The 22,492-nt window shown below is 35.9% G+C and overlaps 2 protein-coding genes across 2 annotated transcripts; one reads left to right on the top strand and one right to left on the bottom strand.

Annotated features, from left to right (window-relative positions):
* Positions 1 to 979: 979 nt before the first annotated feature.
* Positions 980 to 6,506, top strand: LOC109243169 (protein Asterix). The gene is made up of 3 exons (XM_019410072.1): positions 980 to 1,201; positions 1,308 to 1,408; positions 6,196 to 6,506. Exons 1-3 carry the CDS (start codon positions 1,061 to 1,063, stop codon positions 6,260 to 6,262), a joined length of 309 nt encoding a protein of 102 aa, XP_019265617.1. The 5' UTR covers positions 980 to 1,060; the 3' UTR covers positions 6,263 to 6,506.
* An 11,460-nt stretch (positions 6,507 to 17,966) lies between these two features.
* On the bottom strand, positions 17,967 to 20,444 carry LOC109243168 (NAC domain-containing protein 101-like). The gene is made up of 3 exons (XM_019410071.1): positions 20,139 to 20,444; positions 19,321 to 19,586; positions 17,967 to 18,206 (listed from the first exon to the last, which is right to left on the bottom strand). The coding sequence occupies exons 1-3, from the start codon at positions 20,317 to 20,319 to the stop codon at positions 18,141 to 18,143; spliced, it is 513 nt and encodes a 170-aa protein (XP_019265616.1). The 5' UTR covers positions 20,320 to 20,444; the 3' UTR covers positions 17,967 to 18,140.
* Between the last annotated feature and the right edge of the window lie 2,048 nt (positions 20,445 to 22,492).

Genomic DNA, 22,492 nt, shown 5'->3' with positions numbered 1-22,492 from the left:
CAGCACTTTTATCCAAACACGTAACTGCTTATTTTTTAAATCAGCTCCAGCACTTAAAATTGCTTTTCAGCACCTAATGCTTATCAGCTACTCTAAATCAGCTAAGCCAAACGGGCTCTAACTTATGGCTTTTGGCTTATTTTTAGATTATAAGCACCTAACTTATAAGCACTTTTAATTTTACCAAATGCGTATATAAGCTAAAAAGTATTTATAAGCCAGTTTGACCAGCTTATAAGCTTAGCCAAACACCCCCTAAGCATATCTGCAAAATCAAATTGTGATAAAATTATAGTAAAATGTAACCTTGAAANTTCAGCACTTTTATCCAAACACGTAACTGCTTATTTTTTAAATCAGCTCCAGCACTTAAAATTGCTTTTCAGCACCTAATGCTTATCAGCTACTCTAAATCAGCTAAGCCAAACGGGCTCTAACTTATGGCTTTTGGCTTATTTTTAGATTATAAGCACCTAACTTATAAGCACTTTTAATTTTACCAAATGCGTATATAAGCTAAAAAGTATTTATAAGCCAGTTTGACCAGCTTATAAGCTTAGCCAAACACCCCCTAAGCATATCTGCAAAATCAAATTGTGATAAAATTATAGTAAAATGTAACCTTGAAACAACTAACATTTTATAACAGAAGAAAACCAAAGAAAGGCAATATGGAATGTTCAGCACTAAATTAGATTAACTGGTATCCAAAAACTAAGCTACATCTAAAAGACATTTGAAGAGGTAAACATTATATTTTCTCTTATATTAGGGTTCGTCAATCAATTTACTCTTTAGGTTCTATCGTACTTTTACCGTTGGAAATTTATCAACAATTTACATCCAAGTTATTGAATAATAATATTCATAAAAAGAAAAAAGATCAGGGCAAAAATGTCTTTAACGTTAGAGTTTCCAAGAGTTTTGGGGCCAGGTGCAATTCTTCCAAATATAAAGGGGTCAATTGATAACTACCCTTTAGTTTCCCAGATTTGGACTGATTAAATCCAAATCGAAAACACAGAGCACCGAAATACACACAGAAGGAGAGAGATAAAGCATGTCGTCACCGGCGAACGATCCAAGGCAACCGTCAACGGCAAAGCCGTACAAGCCGACAGCGGTAGCTCCACAAGATCTTCCTATAGATTACTCCGGTTTTATAGCCGTGGTGTTTGGCGTTTTTGGTGCCATGTTCAGAGTGAGTCATTCCCCTTTTAAATTTGCATATTTTCAAATTTTTTACGATTTCATCTGATGTTATATTAATTGACATAGCTTAATATATGGTGATATGTTTTAAACAGTATAAGATTTGCTCGTGGCTTGCGATAATATTCAGCGCTCAGTCACTTGCTAACATGAGGAACTTTGAGACTGATCTTAAGCAGATCTCCATGGCAATGATGTAAGTACTTATAGTTTTTTCATGAGGATCTTAGACACGTCGTATAAGAATTTTTTGGACTTGCTTAAGTGTGTGCGTCTTATAACAAATCCACATTATTAATTCATAAGTTTGACCTTCACTTGGCATTTGCTGCTTTTAATCATATCTCGTTTGATTATTGTTGTGCATGATTTTATGGTTCTCCACCTTGGTGTAACTTTATTGAATGTTTCACACAAATTAGTAGTTGCAAAGTCTCATTACTTCATGAGTTCTCTTTGATTTGTATTAGGGCTTGTTTTCATAACAAATTTAGCTCAATCTGTGAAGAAAATGGACTCTAAGCTCATGTTCTTATACAAAATGCTAGTCCTGGGTGGTGATTGTATGATCTTATGGATGTTGGCCTCTATATTCAAGATATGAAACTTCAGAATTTATTTTCATTGAATGGCAATGGAAAGGTGTTCTCCAAAAATACTTTTATTTGCAGGGTATATATCAACACATGAAAAGAAGGGAAAAACTCTAAATCAAGGATTTAATTTGGTATGACGTTATCATAGATCATGATTCAAGATAAGAAGGAATTTTTGTTTGATAAGGAGAAAAGGTCCTCCTTTTCTTGACATCATCTTTTATGATAACGTCATACCAAATAAGAAGGAATCTTCTTCCTTCAATGTAGTTTTTCGAGGATATTTAAACAAAAAAATAAAGTTAAAGGCCAAGTTATCGTCATAAAATACTATAGAGTATGTGTATACAATTTTGCGTGGCCTTAGTTAGGGCTCTTGCTTAATATAGAAGATTCATGTGGTCTATGTGCAAGGATGACAATCTAAAATAGAAATGGTCCAAACTTGTGCTGCTATTTGCATAATAATGTTACTTCAGGAATTTAGTGCTGAGAACCAAAAGCTTGAAATGGGGAGGTGCTCTAGAGAATAGCTCCCTGGGCTTTGGTTCAAAGGCAAATATAGTAGAAAAAAGGGTGTCTGGTATGCACACTTCATGGAGTTTGAATTTAGAAATGCAAGGGATAGACCCATTATACATCGAGTTTTGACCTAAAACAGTAAATTTCTCGAGTTAAAAAGGAACAACTGTAGTGAGTAGTGAAAAGGTTTAGGGCATGTAGAATTAAGACGAAATATATGAAATGTAAGTTCAGCTTCCATAAGAAGTGCAGTTAAAGTGAGATTAGATTGAACTCTGGTGTTCAAATGCGGATGAATCATAACTTCTGTCATGACTCAAACTAGGGGCAATTGTCAGTTCGTCACCCAACTAGCTTGGACTTGCCGAGTGAACCCTTAAACTTTTCGTCTTGGTACACATAAAGCATATGTTGGGGGTTCTAAGTGAATTCGTCATCGTGTGTCGTCTAATTAAGATACAAACATATTTTGTTTGCTCCTCTACCCAATCATGGAACTTCTTCAGAATCTGCTACAAAATATAAGTGGAATGTGGCTCGATAAATGATTAGTAAAAATAAAAATGAACAAAGCCAACACTGATCAAACGTGGGACTCACCACTATGTAGTGGTGCTCAACTTGCGAAGTGGACTTCGTTCAATATCAAACATATAGCATGAAGCTAAGTGGGGTGAGTATATAAAATCCCTGTAAGTCTCCTTGACCTCCGTCTAAAAAGTTGGCCAAGTATTTTAAACATACATGCACTTTAATATCACAATCATATTTCTCATGTAAATCAATAAAATTTCAAAAATACTTATAAATACATGGTAAATAATTTAGAAGTTATTTTTGAAATCCCATGTTGCTCGTAGGCTACAAACAAAAATGTTTCTATGGAGGTTCCATCTAGACACTGACAATGCGTGTCAACATGGAGGCCACCATCCACGCAGTGGCTAGGTAGCCTACCAACCATTCCAGTTGATGGTCCGTCCATAAGACCTTATGTATAGTAGGGAATGCGGGACTTTTGTCGAGTCTAAAGATCTGGCCAAACATGCATTTACTTTCACACCTATGCGTGTGTTCTGGGTAACACAAACATCATGGGGTGTATACCCACTCAATCATCTAATTATGGTCCCTCTCAAAATATTCCTTTCTTTTTTCACATCACCAATTAAAATTTGAGCATAACCTTCATAAGTGAACAAAAAACATTTAAATTCCATTTCTCTCGTCCATAAATCATGAACATAAATTGTAATCATAACCATTAAAACATAATCATAACCTTCATTTAACGAATAATCATCTTTCAGCTTTATAATATGGTGATACTTACGCCCGTCTCCACGTACAATCTTTATAAGAATCAGTTATGTAATTAACAATAAGAATATGCCTCTTTTGAGGGATACACTCTTAAAAGGTTAGGTCGTCACCTTTCTTTCTTGAATTCAAAAATTCTCCGCCTTTTCTCAGCTTGCCACCTACTTTAGAACCATCCTTTTCTAAGTACGATAAGCTTCCTTATAATTCCGAGCTTTAAGATTTTGGTGCGATATCTTCTTTTCAATATCTAACTACTGTGGTTGATTTGTTTTGAGGGCTTGCAAATCAACTTCAAGTGCTCCAACTATGGGATAAATTCTTGCTCCTTGGCAAAACGGTTAAAGAGTCCAGGACCACCTGCTCTGGTTTCGGATAAATCATGGGTTCGCATATAAACAAAATAGAGCTTGTGCAGTGAAGCTCACCATTTACTCTAAGCCAACTAAACCATGTCCATTCTCCTCATACATAGGTTCAACCACTAAACCTAGTAATAGTATAACAACTTACAAGCAAAAGCAAAAGAAGTTGTGAAAATGGTTTATCCTCATATTCACGTGAAGGTATTATATAGAGCCTTGGTCAAGGTGTTCCTAACAAACGGCCTGCTAGTTGGTTAAATGATACGGTTTATAAGATCTATTTATTACTTATCCATTAAGTAGATTAGCCAGGCTTCTACAATCTGGCCATTGTTTAGTTAATGTGTATTTTAATATTTAGGTTTCTAGTTATTAACTAGTAATTATTTTAATATTCTAGTCGAACCCATTTCCTTATTTAATAGATTAACAACTTAATATCATATATGAATATTGCTATGATACTTAGTATCTTATTATGACTAGTATTATATTTGTTATTTCTATGATTAATTTACCCCACTTCCTCGTGGTACTTGGTGAAGTGAAATACCAAAGTACATATATATTTATCATTCCTTATTCCTAATATGTCTAATGTCAAGAGAGCGTCGCGCCATGATTTCGATGGAAATGTTATATGAATTTCCCAGCTAGAAAGAGAATAAATATCATTGACATCACGGTTATTAAAAAAGATCATCTTCACATTATTTGAATACTTTTCTTAAAACTTTAATATGTTATTTTAATAATATCTAAGGCATGTTTGGGGTAGGGGTGTTACATCAAGATGCAGCACAGGAGGTGATACCTAGCAGTTGGGATTAAGGCTTAGCCATGTTGGTACACTTTTATTAGGTCTTGATGGAAGTTCTTTTAGTTTATTTGCAGATTAGAAAAAAATTAGAGAACCTCTAGTGTCAAAGAACCCCTAATATGTTTTCAAATACAAATTATTGAGTATTGGTCCAAATGGATCGTAATGGATAGTGAGGATTCATACAACCGACCAACTACTTTAGGATGGAGGTGTTGTTGTCGTCATCATCGTCATTTTCTTCTTTTGATGATGGACCAGCTAGTTAACATACTCTCGGGTTATAAGACAACGTTTTACCTCAAAGCAGTGAAGTAAAAGAAAAAGTGAAGCATTTTCTTTTGTGTTTATATAAAAACAAATAAAAAGAGAATTTAATAAGAGGAAGTACTATCTTTCTTAAAAAAAAATAAGAGGAAGTTCTTTATTTTATGAGATATCTGCCCTGCTGCCTACATAGGTGGTTGCAACTTTTCTTCAAAATAGTGCAACTTCTATAGTTCTTACTTCGCTAGAAACAGAAAGCCTTTAATCATTGGGAATTTTTTTATTTTTGGTCCCTTGCCTTTTCGATATCCAAGTTAATGCAGAAAGTATTACCCTACTTATTTCCCTTGTCCGCAGCATGATGGAAACTATGAGACAGTGATATTTCCATTTATATTCTTTCATATGTTTCGAGTGTCATTTCATTAAAATGCATTATCTGTCCTACTCCTGCCCTTAGGATGTAGACCGGACAAATAGATTTTGTGCTGCCAGAACAGAAGCCAGAAAGTTCTTAAATGGCTACAATAGTATTACAACATTTTGGATGCATGAAATGGTAAACATCTGTTAAACCTTTCATTAGGCCTAGCCATCCCAGTAATTACCCTATCTGAAGTTTTGATTATCAGTTATTGTTGGCTGTACCAAAATCAAATAAATAAATTAAAATGGCGGTTGCTGGCTTTCGTTCTTTTTGTTTAGAATCACTGTCACAATCATGTAACTCCTGTCCAAAATTGACATGATGTAGTTTTTATGGCTAATTTCTTTTTTTTTTTTTAGGGGGGGGGGGGGGGGGTGTATTATATCGGACATTGATTAATATATGTTCTGAAATAAAAGCATAGATATTGCTACTGCCTGAAAAATACCATCGACACTTGATTTAGCATAGTTGTCATATAAAATATAATTAAAGAAGAGTATGGTCAAAGGAGGATGGTGTAAATAGTAACATGGTCAATTGAATTGATAACGACAAGTATCTAATAACCTAAAGGTGCTATTGCAAAATGATTCTTCTGTTATTTGTTTCAATTATTCTCTTCATTAATTTCTAATAACGTTATTTGTTCTTTTCTTGATCCAGGTTTGGAATTATGGGTCTCGTGACTAACTACATGGGTGTTGGGCCTCGGTCAGGCAAGAAAACTTGATTGAAATTGTATTAAGGCACTTGCCCTTGTTTTTGAGGATATTAGGAATGTTGAACTCCAGTATGATGCTCTAGGGCCTTAGGGATTTGTACTGTTGTTTTTATGATTATGAGAATATTTGAATATGCAAGCTTTTTGTAGATTTAAGCTCCTGTAAGGGGCTATCATGTACTAAAGCTGATAAACATATGCAAATTAAATTGAATAACTTGAAGACAATTAAATGTATTCAACATTCTGTAAAGAGTTTAAGTTCTATACACCTAGGGGTGAATGCATAGTAAACGCTACAAATTCGGCCAGACCCATTAACTCAGACTTTATGTATGTGTTAAGAAATTTGTTAAATATGTACAATATTAGATTTCAAACCTAGTAACCCAAATGGTCAGCATATTAAAAACCATAAAATCTAATTTCTGGATCCGTCTTTGTTTATTCTGACGATATAAAATTACATATACATTCTATAATAAGTACTATTAATTGGTTACATGTTGACATGGTAAAAATAGTCAAACTTAGAATAGCCTTGGGTCAGTCAGTTAGATGGGTATTTAAGTGAAAAGCACACTCAAAGGTGACTCAGAAGTCCAATTAATCACAGGTAAGGAGTTGTTTAAGTCCAATTCACCATAGCAAGAGGATATTATTGTATTTACCTTAGCCAACAAAAGAAGAGTCAGCTACAAACTCTTCAAATCAAGGTATTGATAAGAATTTGCTGAACTAAGATAATGTTACTTAACCGATACAGTCCTGCCTAAAATGCAAAAGAATAGCAGATTAAGTTGCCAACTACTTTCATAACTTCTCGTTACGAACATACAAGTTAGTTGGAAAATACTTGCCTACCCCCAATGTTTATATCAAATCATGCTAATATACCATAGAGGTTTAGGGTAGCATGACCAAAATGGTCTAAGGCAGCCTAATGACTAGTTTGATATCTAAAAATGGTATAAATCGTGGCAGTAGAGAGAGACAACATTCACGTTCAATTTACTAGCGTTTTAAGTTCCTTAATCGCTTTTCATTTTAATTACTGCACTATAATTTCGTTTACTTTACATAAATCTTTAACGTTTCTCTTTTGCATTAAAATTAGATAATGACTTTTGTTCAACTAGGATCTTCACTAGTGATTGTAAGAACTAATTCTTGAGATATAGAGTCCGTCTCTTGGCTCATACGGTGATTCAAGCCATACACAATTACCTCAAATGAGAACATACACAACATATACTCAAAATATACGAATAATGAACTTATCTTTGTTTGTTTTTATTGGACAATACAACTTGAGGAAGAACAAGTTTATTAGCCTAAGAGAATAGGAAGCAAAATATATTAAGCAAAACAACAATCAATGCTACAATGCCTCAGTCTCGGATAAGTTAGAGTCACTAACTTCTTCTGTATGAACTTGATTACATTGCCTGTCCAAACTCGTATAAATTTTATGATATATTAAATCCTCACAATGAAGGAAAATAAATGTATGAGCAATTCTAGGAAGAAACTACCAGAAAAGATATTTAAGAAACTACATTCAAGAAGAGTCATCTTTGCATATATCAATTGATCATGAATAACATGTCAGGTTGAATCATGAATCATTTATGGAGCACTGTTACTAAATGGTAAAAACTTACTCACATCGGTGTGGAAAATTAAGTTGTGTAATAAAACAATAAAAGTAGAAGAACAATATTGTAGAGAAAGAGAGAGTAATTCTTATTGAATTTTGGGATGATTTACAATGGAATAGAACCCCCTATTTATAGGGGAAAAATGACTTAGCCACAAAGTAAAACTCTCTAAAAGATAGACATTCACTCTAATTACAATTCTATTCATAACACTCCCCCTTGAATGTCTACTCAATAAGTAATGTGCCTCGTTAAAACCTTAACTAAAATAAAACCCAATGGAAAAAAAAATCTAGTAAAGGAAAAAGACTACACATATCTAACAATACGCCTTTTGGTTGCCTCGTTAAAAATCTTGCAAGGAAAACTCGGTGGGACAAAACCTTGTAAGGGAAAAAGAGTGCAACGCGTATTAAACTCCCCCTGATGAGAGCATCATTTCACATCCTTGAGCCTTCGCATCCCAATCTTGTACACTAGCTTCTTGAAGGTTGACGTCGATAGAGACTTGGTGAACAAATCATCCATATTATCACTTGAACGGATTTGTTGCACATTGATATCACCATTCTTTTGAAGATCAATGTGTGAAAAATAACTCTGGTGAAATGTGCTTTGTGCTATCTCCTTTTATGTCCTCCCTTCAATTGGGCTACGCATACTGCATTGTCTTCGTACAAAATTGTGGGTAGTTTGTCACATTTCAAATCACATTTGTCTCGAATAAGATGTATTATAGACCTCAATCACACACATTATCGACTTGCTTCATGAATAGCAATTATCTCAGCATGATTAGATGAAGTAGCCACAATTGATTGCTTAGTCGATCGCCAAGATATGGCAGTGCCTCCACAGGTAAACACATAACCTGTTTGAGATCGAGCCTTGTGTGGGTCAGATAATTACCCAGCATCAGCATAACCAACAAGATCGGGACTGCAATTATTGCCATAAAATAAGCCCATATCGGTAGTCCCTTTTAGATACCGCAATATGTGTTTGATTCTATTCCAATGTCTCCTTGTGGGAGCAGAGCTATATCTTGCTAAGACATTAACTAAAAAAGTTATGCCGGGCCTTATAGTATTAGCAAGATACATCAGTGCACCAATTGCACTAAGATATGGTACTTCAGGACCAAGTAGCTCATCATTCTCTTCTTGAGGTCGGAATGGATCCTTATTCACATCAAGTGATCGAACAACCATCGGAGTACTTAATGGATGTGCTCCATCCATGTAAAACCGTTTCAACACCTTTTCTATGTAGGCAGATTGATGAACAAAAATTCCGTTTGCCAAATGTTCAATTTGTAAACGAAGACATAATTTTGTCTTTCCGAGATCTTTCATCTCGAATTCCTTCTTTAAATAATCAATTGCCTTTTGGAGTTCTATCGGAGTTCCAATAAGGTTTATGTCATCAACATATACGGCAAGTACAACAAATTCCGATGTTGTTTTCTTTATAAAAACACATGGACAAATGGCATCATTTATATAACCTTCCTTTAATAAATACTCACTAAGACGATTATACCACATTCGTCCTGATTGCTTTAGACCATACAAAGATCTTTGCAATTTGATTGAAAACATTTCCCGGGACTTTGAATTATGTGCGTTAGGCATTTTAAATCCATCGGGAATTTTCATGTATATCTCATTATCAAGTGAGCCATAAAGGTAGGTAGTAACCACATTCATTAAATGCATGTCAAGCTTTTTATGGACAACAAAACTAATGAGATAACGGAACGTTATAACATCCATAACGGGTGAATATGTCTCTTCATAATCGACACCAGGCCTTTGTGAAAATCCTTGTGCAACAAGGCGTGCCTTATATATTTGTACCTTGTTTTTCTCATTTCTCTTGCGTACAAAGACCCATTTATAGCCAAAAGACTTAACACCATTAGGTGTTTGGACTACAGGCCCAAAAACTTCACGTATTGCAAGTGAATTCAACTCCGATTGGATTGCTTCTTGCCATTTTGGCCAATCACGTCTTTGTCGACATTCTCCAACAGATTGAGGTTCAAGATCCTCACTATCTTGCATAATGCTAGATGCAACATTATATGCAAAGACATAATCCACCACTATATCCATTCGATTCAAATTTGTCTCAATATCGATTAGATTTATTGATAGTTCCTTATTTTCTTGAGCCTCGGGCTCAGTGGATTCCTCATGAATCTCAGAATTTATTAAATCGTGGATTTCTTCACGAGATTCTTTCGTAGTGTCATTTTGATCATTTGTTTTTCTTTTTCTAGGATTTCGATCTTTGGAACCTAATGGTCTGCCACGTTTTAGGCATGCTTTTGACTCATTAGCTATGACACTAGAAGATTGTCCAATAGGGACATCAATACGGATTGGAACATTCTCTGCAGGGATATGTGATTTTGTTATCCTTTTCAAATTCGTAAATGCGTCTGGCATTTGATTTGCTATTCTCTGCAAATGGATAATCTTTTGCACCTCTTTTTTACAAATAGAGCCACGTGGATCAAGATAAGACAATGATGGATTTTCCCACAAAATTTCTCGTTTGGTTTCACCATTTCCCCCCCTAATTTTGGGAAAAGTGTCTCATCGAATCGACAGTCTGCAAATCGAGCAGTGAATAAATCCCCCGTTAATGTTTCAAGATAGCGAATAATGGTGGGCGATTCAAACCCAACATATATTCCTAACCTTCTTTGGGGGCTCATTTTGGTGCGATATGGCGGTGCTACAGGCACATATACTTCCAAAAATTCTTAAATGGGATATATTAGGTTCATGACCCAAAACTAATTGCAACGGGGAATATTTATGATAATTTGTCGGTTTGAGACGAACTAGCATTGATGCATGCAAAATGGCGTGACCCCAAACAGAAGTGGGCAGCCTCATTTTCATGAGTAACGGTCTTGCTATCAATTGTAGACGTTTAATTAAAGACACTGCAAGGCCATTTTGAGTGTGAACATGAGCTACAGGATGTTCCACTTTTATCTCGATTGATAAGCAATAATCATTAAATGTTTGGGATGAAAACTCAACAGCATTATCAAGTCTAATAGACTTAATTGGATTATCGGGGAATTGCGCCCGTAATCAAATTATTTGTGCTATTAATTTTGCAAACGCGAGGTTGCGAGATGACAGTAGGCACACATGAGACCATCTAGAAGATGCATCTATTAAGACCATAAAATATCTAAACGACCCACTAGGTGGGTGAATAGGTCCACAAATGTCCCCTTGTATACGTTCCAAAAACGCAGGAGACTCAAGACCAACCTTTGTTGGTGATGGTCTAATAATTAACTTGCCTTGATAACAAGAAGTGCAAGAAAATTAATTATTTAAAAGAATCTTTAAATTCTTTGATGGATGCCCATTTGATTTTTCTATAATCCGTCTCATCATAATTGAACCAGGGTGTCCCAATCGATCATGCCAAATGTAACAACCCGACCGGTCGTTTCATGAGTTACCGCTCCGTTTCCCCATTTCTGCTTCTTATTGCTTTGTTTATCGGTGCTATGTGTGATCGGGTTGGTTGGCTCGGGTTCGGAAAGGTTTTGGTAAGGTTTGAGACACTTAGTTTCTTTTTAAAAAAGTTTAAGTTGGAAAAGTCAACTGGATGTTGACTTATGTGTTAGAGGGCTCGGATGTGAATTCTAATGGTTCGAATAGCTTCGGGAGGTTATTTGAGGCTTAGGAGTGTGATCGGAATGTGTTTTGGAGGTCCGGAGTAGATTTAGGCTTGAATTGGCGAAAGTGGAATTTTGGCGTTTTTCGGTTGGTAGGTGAGATTTTGATATAGGGGCCAGAATGGAATTCCAGGAGTTGCAGTAGGACTGTTGTGTCATTTGGGATGTGTGTGCAAAATTTCGGGTCATTCGGACGTGGTTTGGTATACTTTTTGATCAAAAGCGGAATTCGGAGGATTTTGAGAACCTTAGGCTTGACTCCGAGGTGTTTTGGTTGATTTGACGTTGTTTGAGGTGTTTTGAAGATTGGTATAAGTTTGAATGGTAGTATAAGACTGGTTGGTGTTTTGGTTGAGGTCCCAGGGGCCTCGGGCTGATTTCGGATGGTTGGCGGAAAGTTTGGAAGTTGGTTTTGGTAGCTGAAGATGTCCCATTGCTGTCATAACCGCACCTGCGGCTAGGAGACCGCAGGTGTGGTATCGCAGAAGTGTGGTTGGCGCTGCAGATGCGGCCAAAGGCTGGGTTGAGTGAAGCCGCAGATGCGGAGATAGGGTCGCTGGTGCGGGAGGCGGCTTAAGTGAATACCGCAGAAGCGGTATCTGGACCGCAGGTGCGAAAAGCCTGGGCCAGAAGGTATAAAAGCACTCCTTCGTGATTTTTGAGTTGTTCTTCACCATTTCAAGTCGGTTTTGGAGCTTTTTGAGAGATTTCGAGGAGGAAATCAAGGGATATCGTCTGGAGGTAAGATTTTTGAGCCTAATAATCAATCCCATGGCATTATTTCACTGATTTGGCCTAAGACTAATGGAAATTTAGGGTTAAAATTGGGAACTAGGGCTTGAGAATTGGAGACCTTTAAGCAAGGGTTTGAGGGGTCATTTGTGATCGGATTTTTGTACTTTTGATATGTATGAACTCGTGGGGAGATAAGGAGTCTAATGATGTAAAATTTATCAAATTCTGAGACGTGGGCCCGGGGGTCGGGTTTGGTTAATTTCGGGATTTTGCGTTGTTTTTCGATTGTTTTCGAGTGGGCTTTGTCCCCTAAGCATATTTTTATGGTTATGTACTGATTTTGGATAGATTTGGAGCACCCGGAGGCCGATTCGAGGGGCAAAGGCATCGCGAGCTAGAGTTTGGGCCGGATTGAGGTGAGTAATGATTGTAAATGCTGTTGATGTTTAGCTTAAAGCATATATATTTCTATGTATATCACCTCATATTTTACTTTTGTTTCATGAATTTGGGATGGTAAATGTGATGATTTATATTAATTTGAAGTGTGTTTATGTGTAGGAATGATTCGGGAGCAATTGGGGGCGAAACATGCAAAATTAGAGCCAAAACGAACGAAATCGGGAAACCTGCGAATTTGGGCGCCACTACCTATGGCGCCAGAAACAGAATGTAAAATAGTGGAGCGCCGCGGAGGGCGCCTGGCGCTAGCTAGGGCGCCGGTGACGTTAATTTTCTCCAATTTCGCCCGGGACAAGGTTATTTCGGCCCTAGACCTACCCAACACGTATAAAACCAAGACTAAACCTATTTTTGAGGGGGGAGGACGCCACTTTAGAGAGATCTAACATACTTTGAAGGGGAATTCACGTGGGGGAACACACACCACACTTGGAGGAGGCTTCTAACTAGTTTTTCTTCTCTTGTCTTCCTTTAATTTCATAGTTTCTTTGTTCTAGAGTTTTGGGTGCTACATGAACGTTGTAGTTTGAAGCTTGAATTGTTCTTATTATTTTATCATATTGGTTTATTTATTCAATCTTGCGCTTAATTATTTGATTGCTTGATCACCAATTGAATACTATCTACGAATCTAGGATTGAACTCGGGAGAGAAAATTCTAGATTGCATATAAGATTGAGTAGAGCAAGATCTTAACTCTTAGGGGGAGCAGATTTGCTGTTAGGATAGGAATATACCTAATCGCCTTGCTTGGTTATTATACGGGAATTATAAATGCGTTCTTGTTAATCCTAATTCTATAGGAATATATGCGTTAGGTTAGCTTGAATAGGCGAGTTGTACTTCGGGAGAAGGCTACGAGCAATATTAACCCCATCAATCAATAAACTAGATAAATTAATTAGATAATTTAGGTAGAAAACTCAACGGGATTGTTAGCCAACCCATAGCTCTAGAATATTCACTCACATTGAATTCGTCTTTAAGCTTGTCGTTGTGTTCTTTAATCTCTTAATTTGTTACTCTAGATTAGCTTTAGTTAAATATTCGTACTTTAGAATTCGCTTGGATAGTTTAATTATTTGGGTTTAATTTAAGTTATAGTTAATCACAAGTCCCTGTGGGTACGATATCTGGACTTACAATCCTATATTACTTGTCGACCACGTATACTTGCATGTGCGTTTGGGAGCAACAGCTGTCCTGAGGGTATGAAACTCCGGATCACACATTGTTGTGCTATGTTGAGGTGACGCACACGCTAGATGACGAGTGTGGGGTCGTGCACCGTTGGGGATTGTGACTTGGTCCGTCCCGAATGACTGTTTTACTGCGTATTTGATTGCAAATTGTTTGATGTTATCATGTTTTGGGCTAAATGCCATATTTGGGATTCGTGCCAACTATTTGGACCCTTACGGAATTTTTATTGCCATTTCCTCACTGTTTTGACTTTATACTTGTACTCAGTCATGCTACATTTTATTGTTTTCATAACTCAGCCATGTTTACTTTGTTTTCAACACCTTAAATGATATTTTAAAAGATATTTTGAGCTGAGCATCATGTTTTACTGTTGCCCGAGTGACTTATGAGATTCTGATTGAGCAAGGCCGAGGGCCTGTGTTGTGAGGATACTTTCGGGTCGGGCTGCACGCTGCAGCGGTGGTATATTGATTATGATTATGAGGCCGAGGGCCTGAGATTTGTACGCCACGAGGTGGCTTGTTGATATGAGGCCGAAAGCCTATTGATTATGCCACGAGATGGCTTGTTATTGCGCTTGGCCGTAAGGGGACCCTCCCGGAGTCTGTACACCCCCAGTGAGCGCGGGTACCCATTGTGATATGAGATATAGCTCGAGGGGCTGGTATTGTTCTATGTTACTGCCCGAGGGACTGATTATGTTGTTATTGTGCCCGAGGGGCGGTTTTTATGTGGTTACCTTTTCTAGCTGCCTTTCATCTATTTGCTTAACTGCTTAAAGGGTGCTTTATGAGATTACACTGTTTAATTGTATTTTACTGACTTTACTTTGCCTCTTTATAGGATATTGTTGTGTTTAACGTGATTTCTTGTCGCTCAGTCTTCATTTATTGTTATTACTCACTGAGTTGGAGTACTCACTTTACTCCCTGCATCCTGTGTGCAGATTCGGGCGCTACAAGTCTTGCTAGCGAGGGTTGATAGCTTCCAGCAGATTTTCGGAGTCCACTAGGTAGCTGCTCGGTGTTCGCGGCCTAGTGTTTTCTCCCTCTTATCATTATTCATGTTCCTAGTTCTGGATTTTGTAATAGACTGTGTAGTCCTTATTCCATATTTCGAGACTAATGTTAGATGCTCATGACTGGTGACACCCCGATGTCGGGCTGTGTTGGTCGTTTTTCCGCAAATTGTGCTATTTCACTTATATTTTGGGATTATTAGCATGTTAATGACTTAAATTGTATTATTATAATTGTTTAATATGAATTGGGAGTTGTGTCGGCTGGCCTTGTCTTCACGAGAGGCGCCATCACGACCGGGTCTGGGTTTAGGGTCGTGACACCAAAGTACAAAAGTATTGGAATTAGTAACCTTATGGTTTACAATAGAATGTGCTTCAATTGCACTAATTCTTGTCCAATACAGGCCACAAGATAAAGATGGGAATTTCTCAATTACCCTTTTCTGTCCAGAGACATTATTGGTAATAATGAGATATTCAAAATTATTCTCATCTATTGTCTCAATATGATATGCATTTCGGCGGATATCTTTAAAACTCAACAAGTTCCTCTTGGACTTGGAGGAGAACATTGCATTCTCTATGATAAGTATTGTTCCCTTAGGCAGAGTTATAGTAGTTCTTTCAGCGCCTTCAATTAAATTACTACTACCAAAAATTGTAGTAACATCTGCCTTACACATACTTAAATGAGAGTAATATTTCTTCTCTTTGAATATTGTATGTATCGTACATGAATCAATTAAACAAATATTTTTACAATTGAACTGTGATCCAAATTTGCTTTATAGGATATCCATGTTTGCTTCCAAAACGAAAAGATATTTGAATCATATTAGCGTGTTACGATAAATAACGAATTATTCAATGGTTAAGTAACAAAAAGATTTCCTAGATTAAATATATTAAACAAATGGTTATACATGTAACCTCTTAATTGATATCCTCCTTGAAGAAAAGGTCAATGATGCTTTATCATATTACTAGGCTTACAAACAATTTGCTTGAACACAAATATTAGAAGTGCAGCATATATTTCCGAACTGCTATTGGTACTAATTTTCTGTTTTAAGCAGAATAAGATAATACTAGCATTTAAGTATACTCCTTTTGGATGAAGAACATAAACAATTTAATTTGGTACTACTAGTAAATATTGAAAAAATTGGATGGTAGTGACCAAACTGTTATTTTAGTGAAAGAGATACATTTAAAACAATTGTACATGTTGCCATACTTTAGTCAAATACGTATGTGTAACAGAAAAAGACAAGCTACATACGTTTGTTTATGTTGTTTAAGTTTTCATCCTCACGTATAGATAATGTCAAAATAATCACTTGACTATCCCGGAAAACCAAGCAACTTTAACATTATCTCATAAAACAAATAATACTAATTGATACTAATGACTGCTACTCATGTAAAGAGTTGTGATTATATGATGTTTATTCGCTAGCTATTATGTATAGGAAAAATGAAAATCAAACTACTCAATCATCTTTAACCACAGATCCATCACCAATCAAGTGGTCTATTTTTCCATTAGGGTGCTCAAAGAAGTCTGCCACATCCAAGTGGGTGATGTCAAATTCATTGTCATAGACAAAGTTAGCTTCAGGGCATTTATTCTTTAGAGATGCTTGATAAAGCTCAACCAAATGTCTTGGTACACGACAAATATTTGCCCAATGCCCTTTTCCACCGCAACGATAATATTCAGTTTCTGAACCATTTGCCTTTGGCTTCTCATCTTTCCCTTTCCACTTTTGGTGGTTATTTTTCTTTGGGGGGTGATTAACACCAGGAGAATCTCTTCCTTGTCTACGGCCACGACTACGACCACGAATAGGGCCACGGCCTTTTCCACGCTTAGCATAATGGGTATACACCTCATCCACTTCAGGCAATGGTGTAGACCTAGTGGGTCGATTTTCGTGATTTCTCACGAGCAAGTCATTGTTTCGTTCAGCCACAAGGAAAAGAGAAATCAACTCAGAGTACTTCTTGAAACCTTTCTCTCTGTACTGCTGTTGCAGGACCATATTGGAGGCATGAAACGTTGTAAACGTTTTTTCAAGCATATCATAATCAGTGATAGTATCTCCATAGAGTTTCAATTTAGAAGTAATTTCGAACATCGCAGAATTATATTCAGAAACAGACTTAAAGTCTTGGAGCCTCTAATGAGCCTAATCATATCGTGCTTGTGGAAGAGTGACCAACTTTAAGTTGTCATATCTTTCCTTTAAGCCATTCCACAAAATAAGTGGATCTTTGACTGTGAGATATTCTATTTTCAACCCTTCATCAAGGTGATGATGCAAGAAAATCAAGGCCTTAGCACAGTCTTGGGTGGATGCTTAATTTTTGTCTTTAATGGCGTGTCCAAGACCCATTGCATCTAAATGGATTTCAGCACCAACACCCATGTCATATAGTTCTTGCCCGAAATTTCAAGGGCAACGAAATTTCTTTTCATAATGTCAGTCATATAAAAATAGGAGAAAAGTTATACCTTAATCTTCTCAAAGAGCTTCTTGAGACGGTAGAGTCTCGTGCTGATAATGTGTAATAAAACAATAAAAGTAGAAGAACAATATTGCAGAGAAAGAGAGGGTAATTCTTATTGAATTTTGGGATGATTTACAATGGAATAGAACCCTCTATTTATAGGAAAAAAATGACTTAGTCGCAAAGTAAAACTCTCTAAAAGATAGACATTCACTCTAATTACAATTCTATTCGTAACAGTTGTAATTCTGTCTTGTAAAATAACAATTTAACATTTACTCAAGTTATTGGCATATGGCTGTAATGTAATGTGGTTAAAACCCATAAAGAAAAAACTAAAAGGAGTAAGAAAAGGAAAAAAATAAAAATAGAAACAAGTATGTGGAGATGTAATTGCAATAAATCATGAATTTTATTGGTAACATCATTTCGTGGAAAAATTGAAAACAATCATTTAGTATCATCTCTATTCTAGCCAAGTTATTGATACAAGAAAAACAAACAAGAACTTGGCTTAGTTACATTATTATTATGAAGAATCAATAAAGAATGATGTAAAATAAAGAAAAGGCGCTAGTAATAATTGGCATAATCTTTCTTTTGTCCTCTTATGATTCTTCCAAGAACCCATTCTTCTATCTGTATCAAAAAATAAAAGAAAAGTGGTTATTTCACAAAATAAATAATTTGATAATACAATAAAGAGAAATGCAAGATATCTTCATTCTAGTTTGGAGATATTACAGTCACTCTCAAATTTAACAAAGAAACCAAATACAAATCCACCTAATTATTCTAATAAGCTTCCCAATAATGTTTATTAATTGTGAATGTACGTATATGCAAAAGCTAATTAATAATTTTCAACAATATAATTGATAGCATTTCAACCATAACAACAACAACAACAACCCAGAATTCCACAAGTGGGTCTGGAGAGGGTAGAGTGTAAAGAGACTGTTTTTGAAAGACCCTCAGCTCAAAAAGACAGAAAATAGACAATAGATCAGTGCAGCAACAAAAGCCAGAAAAATAATATATTGTAAGAGACAGAAAATAAATGAAAAGGCAATAATAATAACCAGTAATAATTCCATAACCCTACATAAACCACTAACAATCCAAGGCGAACATTATCATCCTAGCCTAGCCCGCCCTCGGTACAAAGTAGAAAAACGCTTGCCTCCCTCCTAACCTACAACCCTAATGCTCGGCCCCCACACCTTCCTATCAAGAGCCATGTCCTCGAAAATCTGAAGTCGCGTCATGTCCTGCCTGATCATCCTACCTCAATACTTCTTAGGCTACCCTCGGCCTCTCCTCGTACCTGCCAATGTCAACCGCTCACATCTCTTAACCGGGGCATCTAGGCTTCTCCTCCGCGCGTGTCCGAACCATCTAAGTTTCGCTTCACGCATCTTGTCATCCATGGGAGCCGCGCCCACCTTCTCCCGAATATCCTCATTCCTAATCTTATCCAACCTAGTGTGCCCGCACATCCATTTCAATTTTCAACTACTTTCCCATAAATGATAAATTACAATATGGACTTTATTTGGAAAAGCTAAAAATCATTTATGAAGTATGAACAATTCCGCAATGTGGAAACTATAAGGTTCAAAAATATTTATCATTCGATTTATCCTAAAAAATGAAAACAATTTTAAAGTTTCGTTTAATTTAAAGAAGAATGAAATTAAATCTGTTAGAGGTGAAAAGTAAGAAAATGCAAAGAAATTAATATACTAGTTACCTCTTCGTCATCAATGGCACATTCAAAACTTAGACGATATTTTTCCATTATCCAAGTATTTTTCTTAGCCGATCTAGAACAATACTTGAAATTAATTTTGAACCCAACCACATCTCCTTCTGAATTATAAATTGGAAATTCTTTTCCGAAGCATTGCCAAAAACCTATTTCATTTCCAACAATCTGAAATTTTCCAATTTTTCCTCTAAAATACTCATCTTGATGTATGAAGAAGTACCATTCTCCTGCACTGCACATATTTTCCACTGTAAAAAAAGTAAAAAAATAAAACTTCAACGACAAAGTTTAATTTTCCATACACAAATTCGTATTGAAAATTAAATAGAAAGCTCAATTTAATTATATTGTCCTATTTGAATCACATTATTTGTTTGTAGTTTGTGAACCTTTTTATTTTGATCTGAAATACTTTTCTTCCGCGACGTGACTTATTCTTTCCTTGAAATGTTGTGTTTAATGGTTATACTAAATATAACAAAATTTAATAACTGTTTAATTTGATTACAGTTAAACCTCTTTATAAGAGCTTCATTATTTGTTCCGATATTTTTTGGCTGTTATAGAGAAGTGTTGTTATAGAAGACATATATTAACACATAACGTATAAAAATTGGTTCCAAAAAAAAAACTTGAGTTTATAGAGAATGATTGTTATATAGGAATGTCGTTAAAGAGAAGTCTGATTGTATAAGAAAAGGTATACAAGCTCATCATCTACATAAGAAAAGGACATTTTCAATAATACATTGTTTAAAGACAAAAATAATTTTTTTTTAAAAAAGAATGAATATAATTACCAAGAGCTTCAGGAGATTTGTTGTAAAATTCCTTAGCATGGATGTCTTCAATGAATAGAGCTGGAAAAGGTTGATAATGAACCTTATTTTCAAGGTAATATTTAATCAATTCCTCATCAGTGGGCACAAATCTGTAGCCAGGGGGAAATTCTGTGATCAAATCATCATTTTCAGTTGCCATTACAATGTGAAAATTTAATGAAAATTTATTTTGTTCTTGTCTGCGTTGAAGAATTGTCCACTTTTATAGTTAACAAAAAAGAAAGGGAAGGAGCATTTGGAGTTCTATGACTACTTAGAGTTCTATCAACGTCATTCACTGATAATAAAAACATTAATTGACCTTTTCAAATTCTATATAAAGAGTGTGTGCTTATCTTGGATGAAAGGAAAACACTAGGAGGAGAATTTTTTTTATTCCTTTTTTTTAGAGTTTGGTAAAAACTTAGCAATATTGGGTGTTTACTTGCATCATGGTCTTATTTTTGGGAGAAATTCAAAAATAGCCAGATTTACAAGTGGTTGTTCAAAAATAGTCCAGTTTCAAAAGTAATCGAAATTTAGCCACTTTTCATGTAAAGATAAATCTGAGCGAAAACGCTGTTCAACACCCGAAAAATACGCCGGTATATTATGATGGAGTTCCAACATAAGTATACTTAAACTCCAGCATATTATACTGGAGTTCCAGGATAAGTATGCTGGAACTCCAGCATAATATGATGGAGTTCCGGCATAAGTACACTAGAACTTCAGCATAATATACTGGAGTTCCAACAAAGTATACCGGTCCAGTATAATATGCTGGAAGTTCATACACAAGTGCTCGAATCTCCAGTATATTATGCTGGAACTTTCCGTGTGTTGGAGTTCCAGCATAATATGCTAGAAGTTCATACACAGTTGCACCGAACTCCAGTATATTATGTTGGACCGGTCTCTGTTGCAGCAAAATAGTGGCTATTTTTTATTGACTTGGTAAACGCTGGCTATTTTTGAATGACCAATCCGAAAACTGGCTAGACCGTGCTATTTTTACCTTATTTTTGGGTGGAGTCATTTTCATTGCAACTAGTTTAACTTTTAACTTTCATATTACTTGCTTCAACTAACACTTAGACATAATTATTAATCTTTAGTAATCAAGAGTTTCATCAAAACAGTGCCAATTTACTTATATTATTATTATTCTTTAATATATACTATCTCCGGTCTATAATAAGTGGCTTTTTGGTCTTTTTATTTTGGTCCAAAATAAGTGTCCTTCTATATAATCAAGAAGAAATTAACTTTATTTATCCAAAATTTTTCCTTATGTACATATCTCAATGTGTCAAGTTAACAATATGCAGATTTTAATTAAGGGTAATTTAATTAAAATACCTTTCTTTGTCTAGGAGTTAGTATTTTCTTAAAGGGTGTGTCTGTATTGGGAAAAAAGTTGAATTTATATTGAAGATGACGTGGCATGACACGTGGACTGGACAAGTGGTCAAAGCGTAACAGTTGGGAAAAAGGTACGGGAAATGACAGGTACGGGAAGAAGAAATGAAATAGGCACGAGAAGCAGTTTAGACACGAGTCTCGTACCAATTCGAAGTCATTTAAAGCCAGCGGGTCGAAAGGCATTGAAGACATGAATCTGAAGACAAAAAGGAGTCCAAGTTCAGTATTAAATACCTGATACGTTAGAAAATTGGTATTTAATAGGTATGATTGTGTAACAGTTCATTTAATATCATTTATTGTCCATAATTATCTCATTAAAGCTTAGATTTATTTCCTTTACCTAGAATCAACTATAAAAGGAGGAAATTGTATTGGAAAAAGGACATGACTTACCTCATACTGAAATAAGAACTTTTGCTTACTGCTTTATTATTATTCTCAGAAAGCCTATTATTATTTTGGTGTCTTGATTATCAGTAACCCGATTTTTCATCTCAAATTCTAATATTATCCAAAAATTTATTTCTTTGGCGAAACAAATTGGTTCCGTTACCGGGAATCTGATAATCTATTTTTTTAAGTTACATTTTATCTGTTGTTATCATCATGTCACATGACAATAATAACAGTGAAAACACCTTGGGGAACCGTGACAATCAAATGCATCAAGATCAAGGAGATTTGCAGAACTTTAACGCGGTTCCTGCCCTTCAAAATTCACCACGTCAATCTCGTGAAGGCACTCCTAAATCACATTCTGATGAGCAGGAGCAATCAGAACATTTTGAGGGACCAGAAGAAGCTCTGCAAAGAATAATTGATGCACGGGTTAACCAAGCTCTTCAAGCGCTAGTTAACCGGTTACCTGCTGCGCCGTCCACACCTTCGCCTAATAACAATACGCT

This window comes from Nicotiana attenuata, unplaced genomic scaffold (assembly GCF_001879085.1).
Source record: "Nicotiana attenuata strain UT unplaced genomic scaffold, NIATTr2, whole genome shotgun sequence".
Classification (NCBI taxonomy): domain Eukaryota; kingdom Viridiplantae; phylum Streptophyta; class Magnoliopsida; order Solanales; family Solanaceae; genus Nicotiana; species Nicotiana attenuata.
The sequence above is the reverse complement of the archived record's forward strand: the minus strand, read 5'-3'. Positions and strand labels throughout refer to the sequence as shown.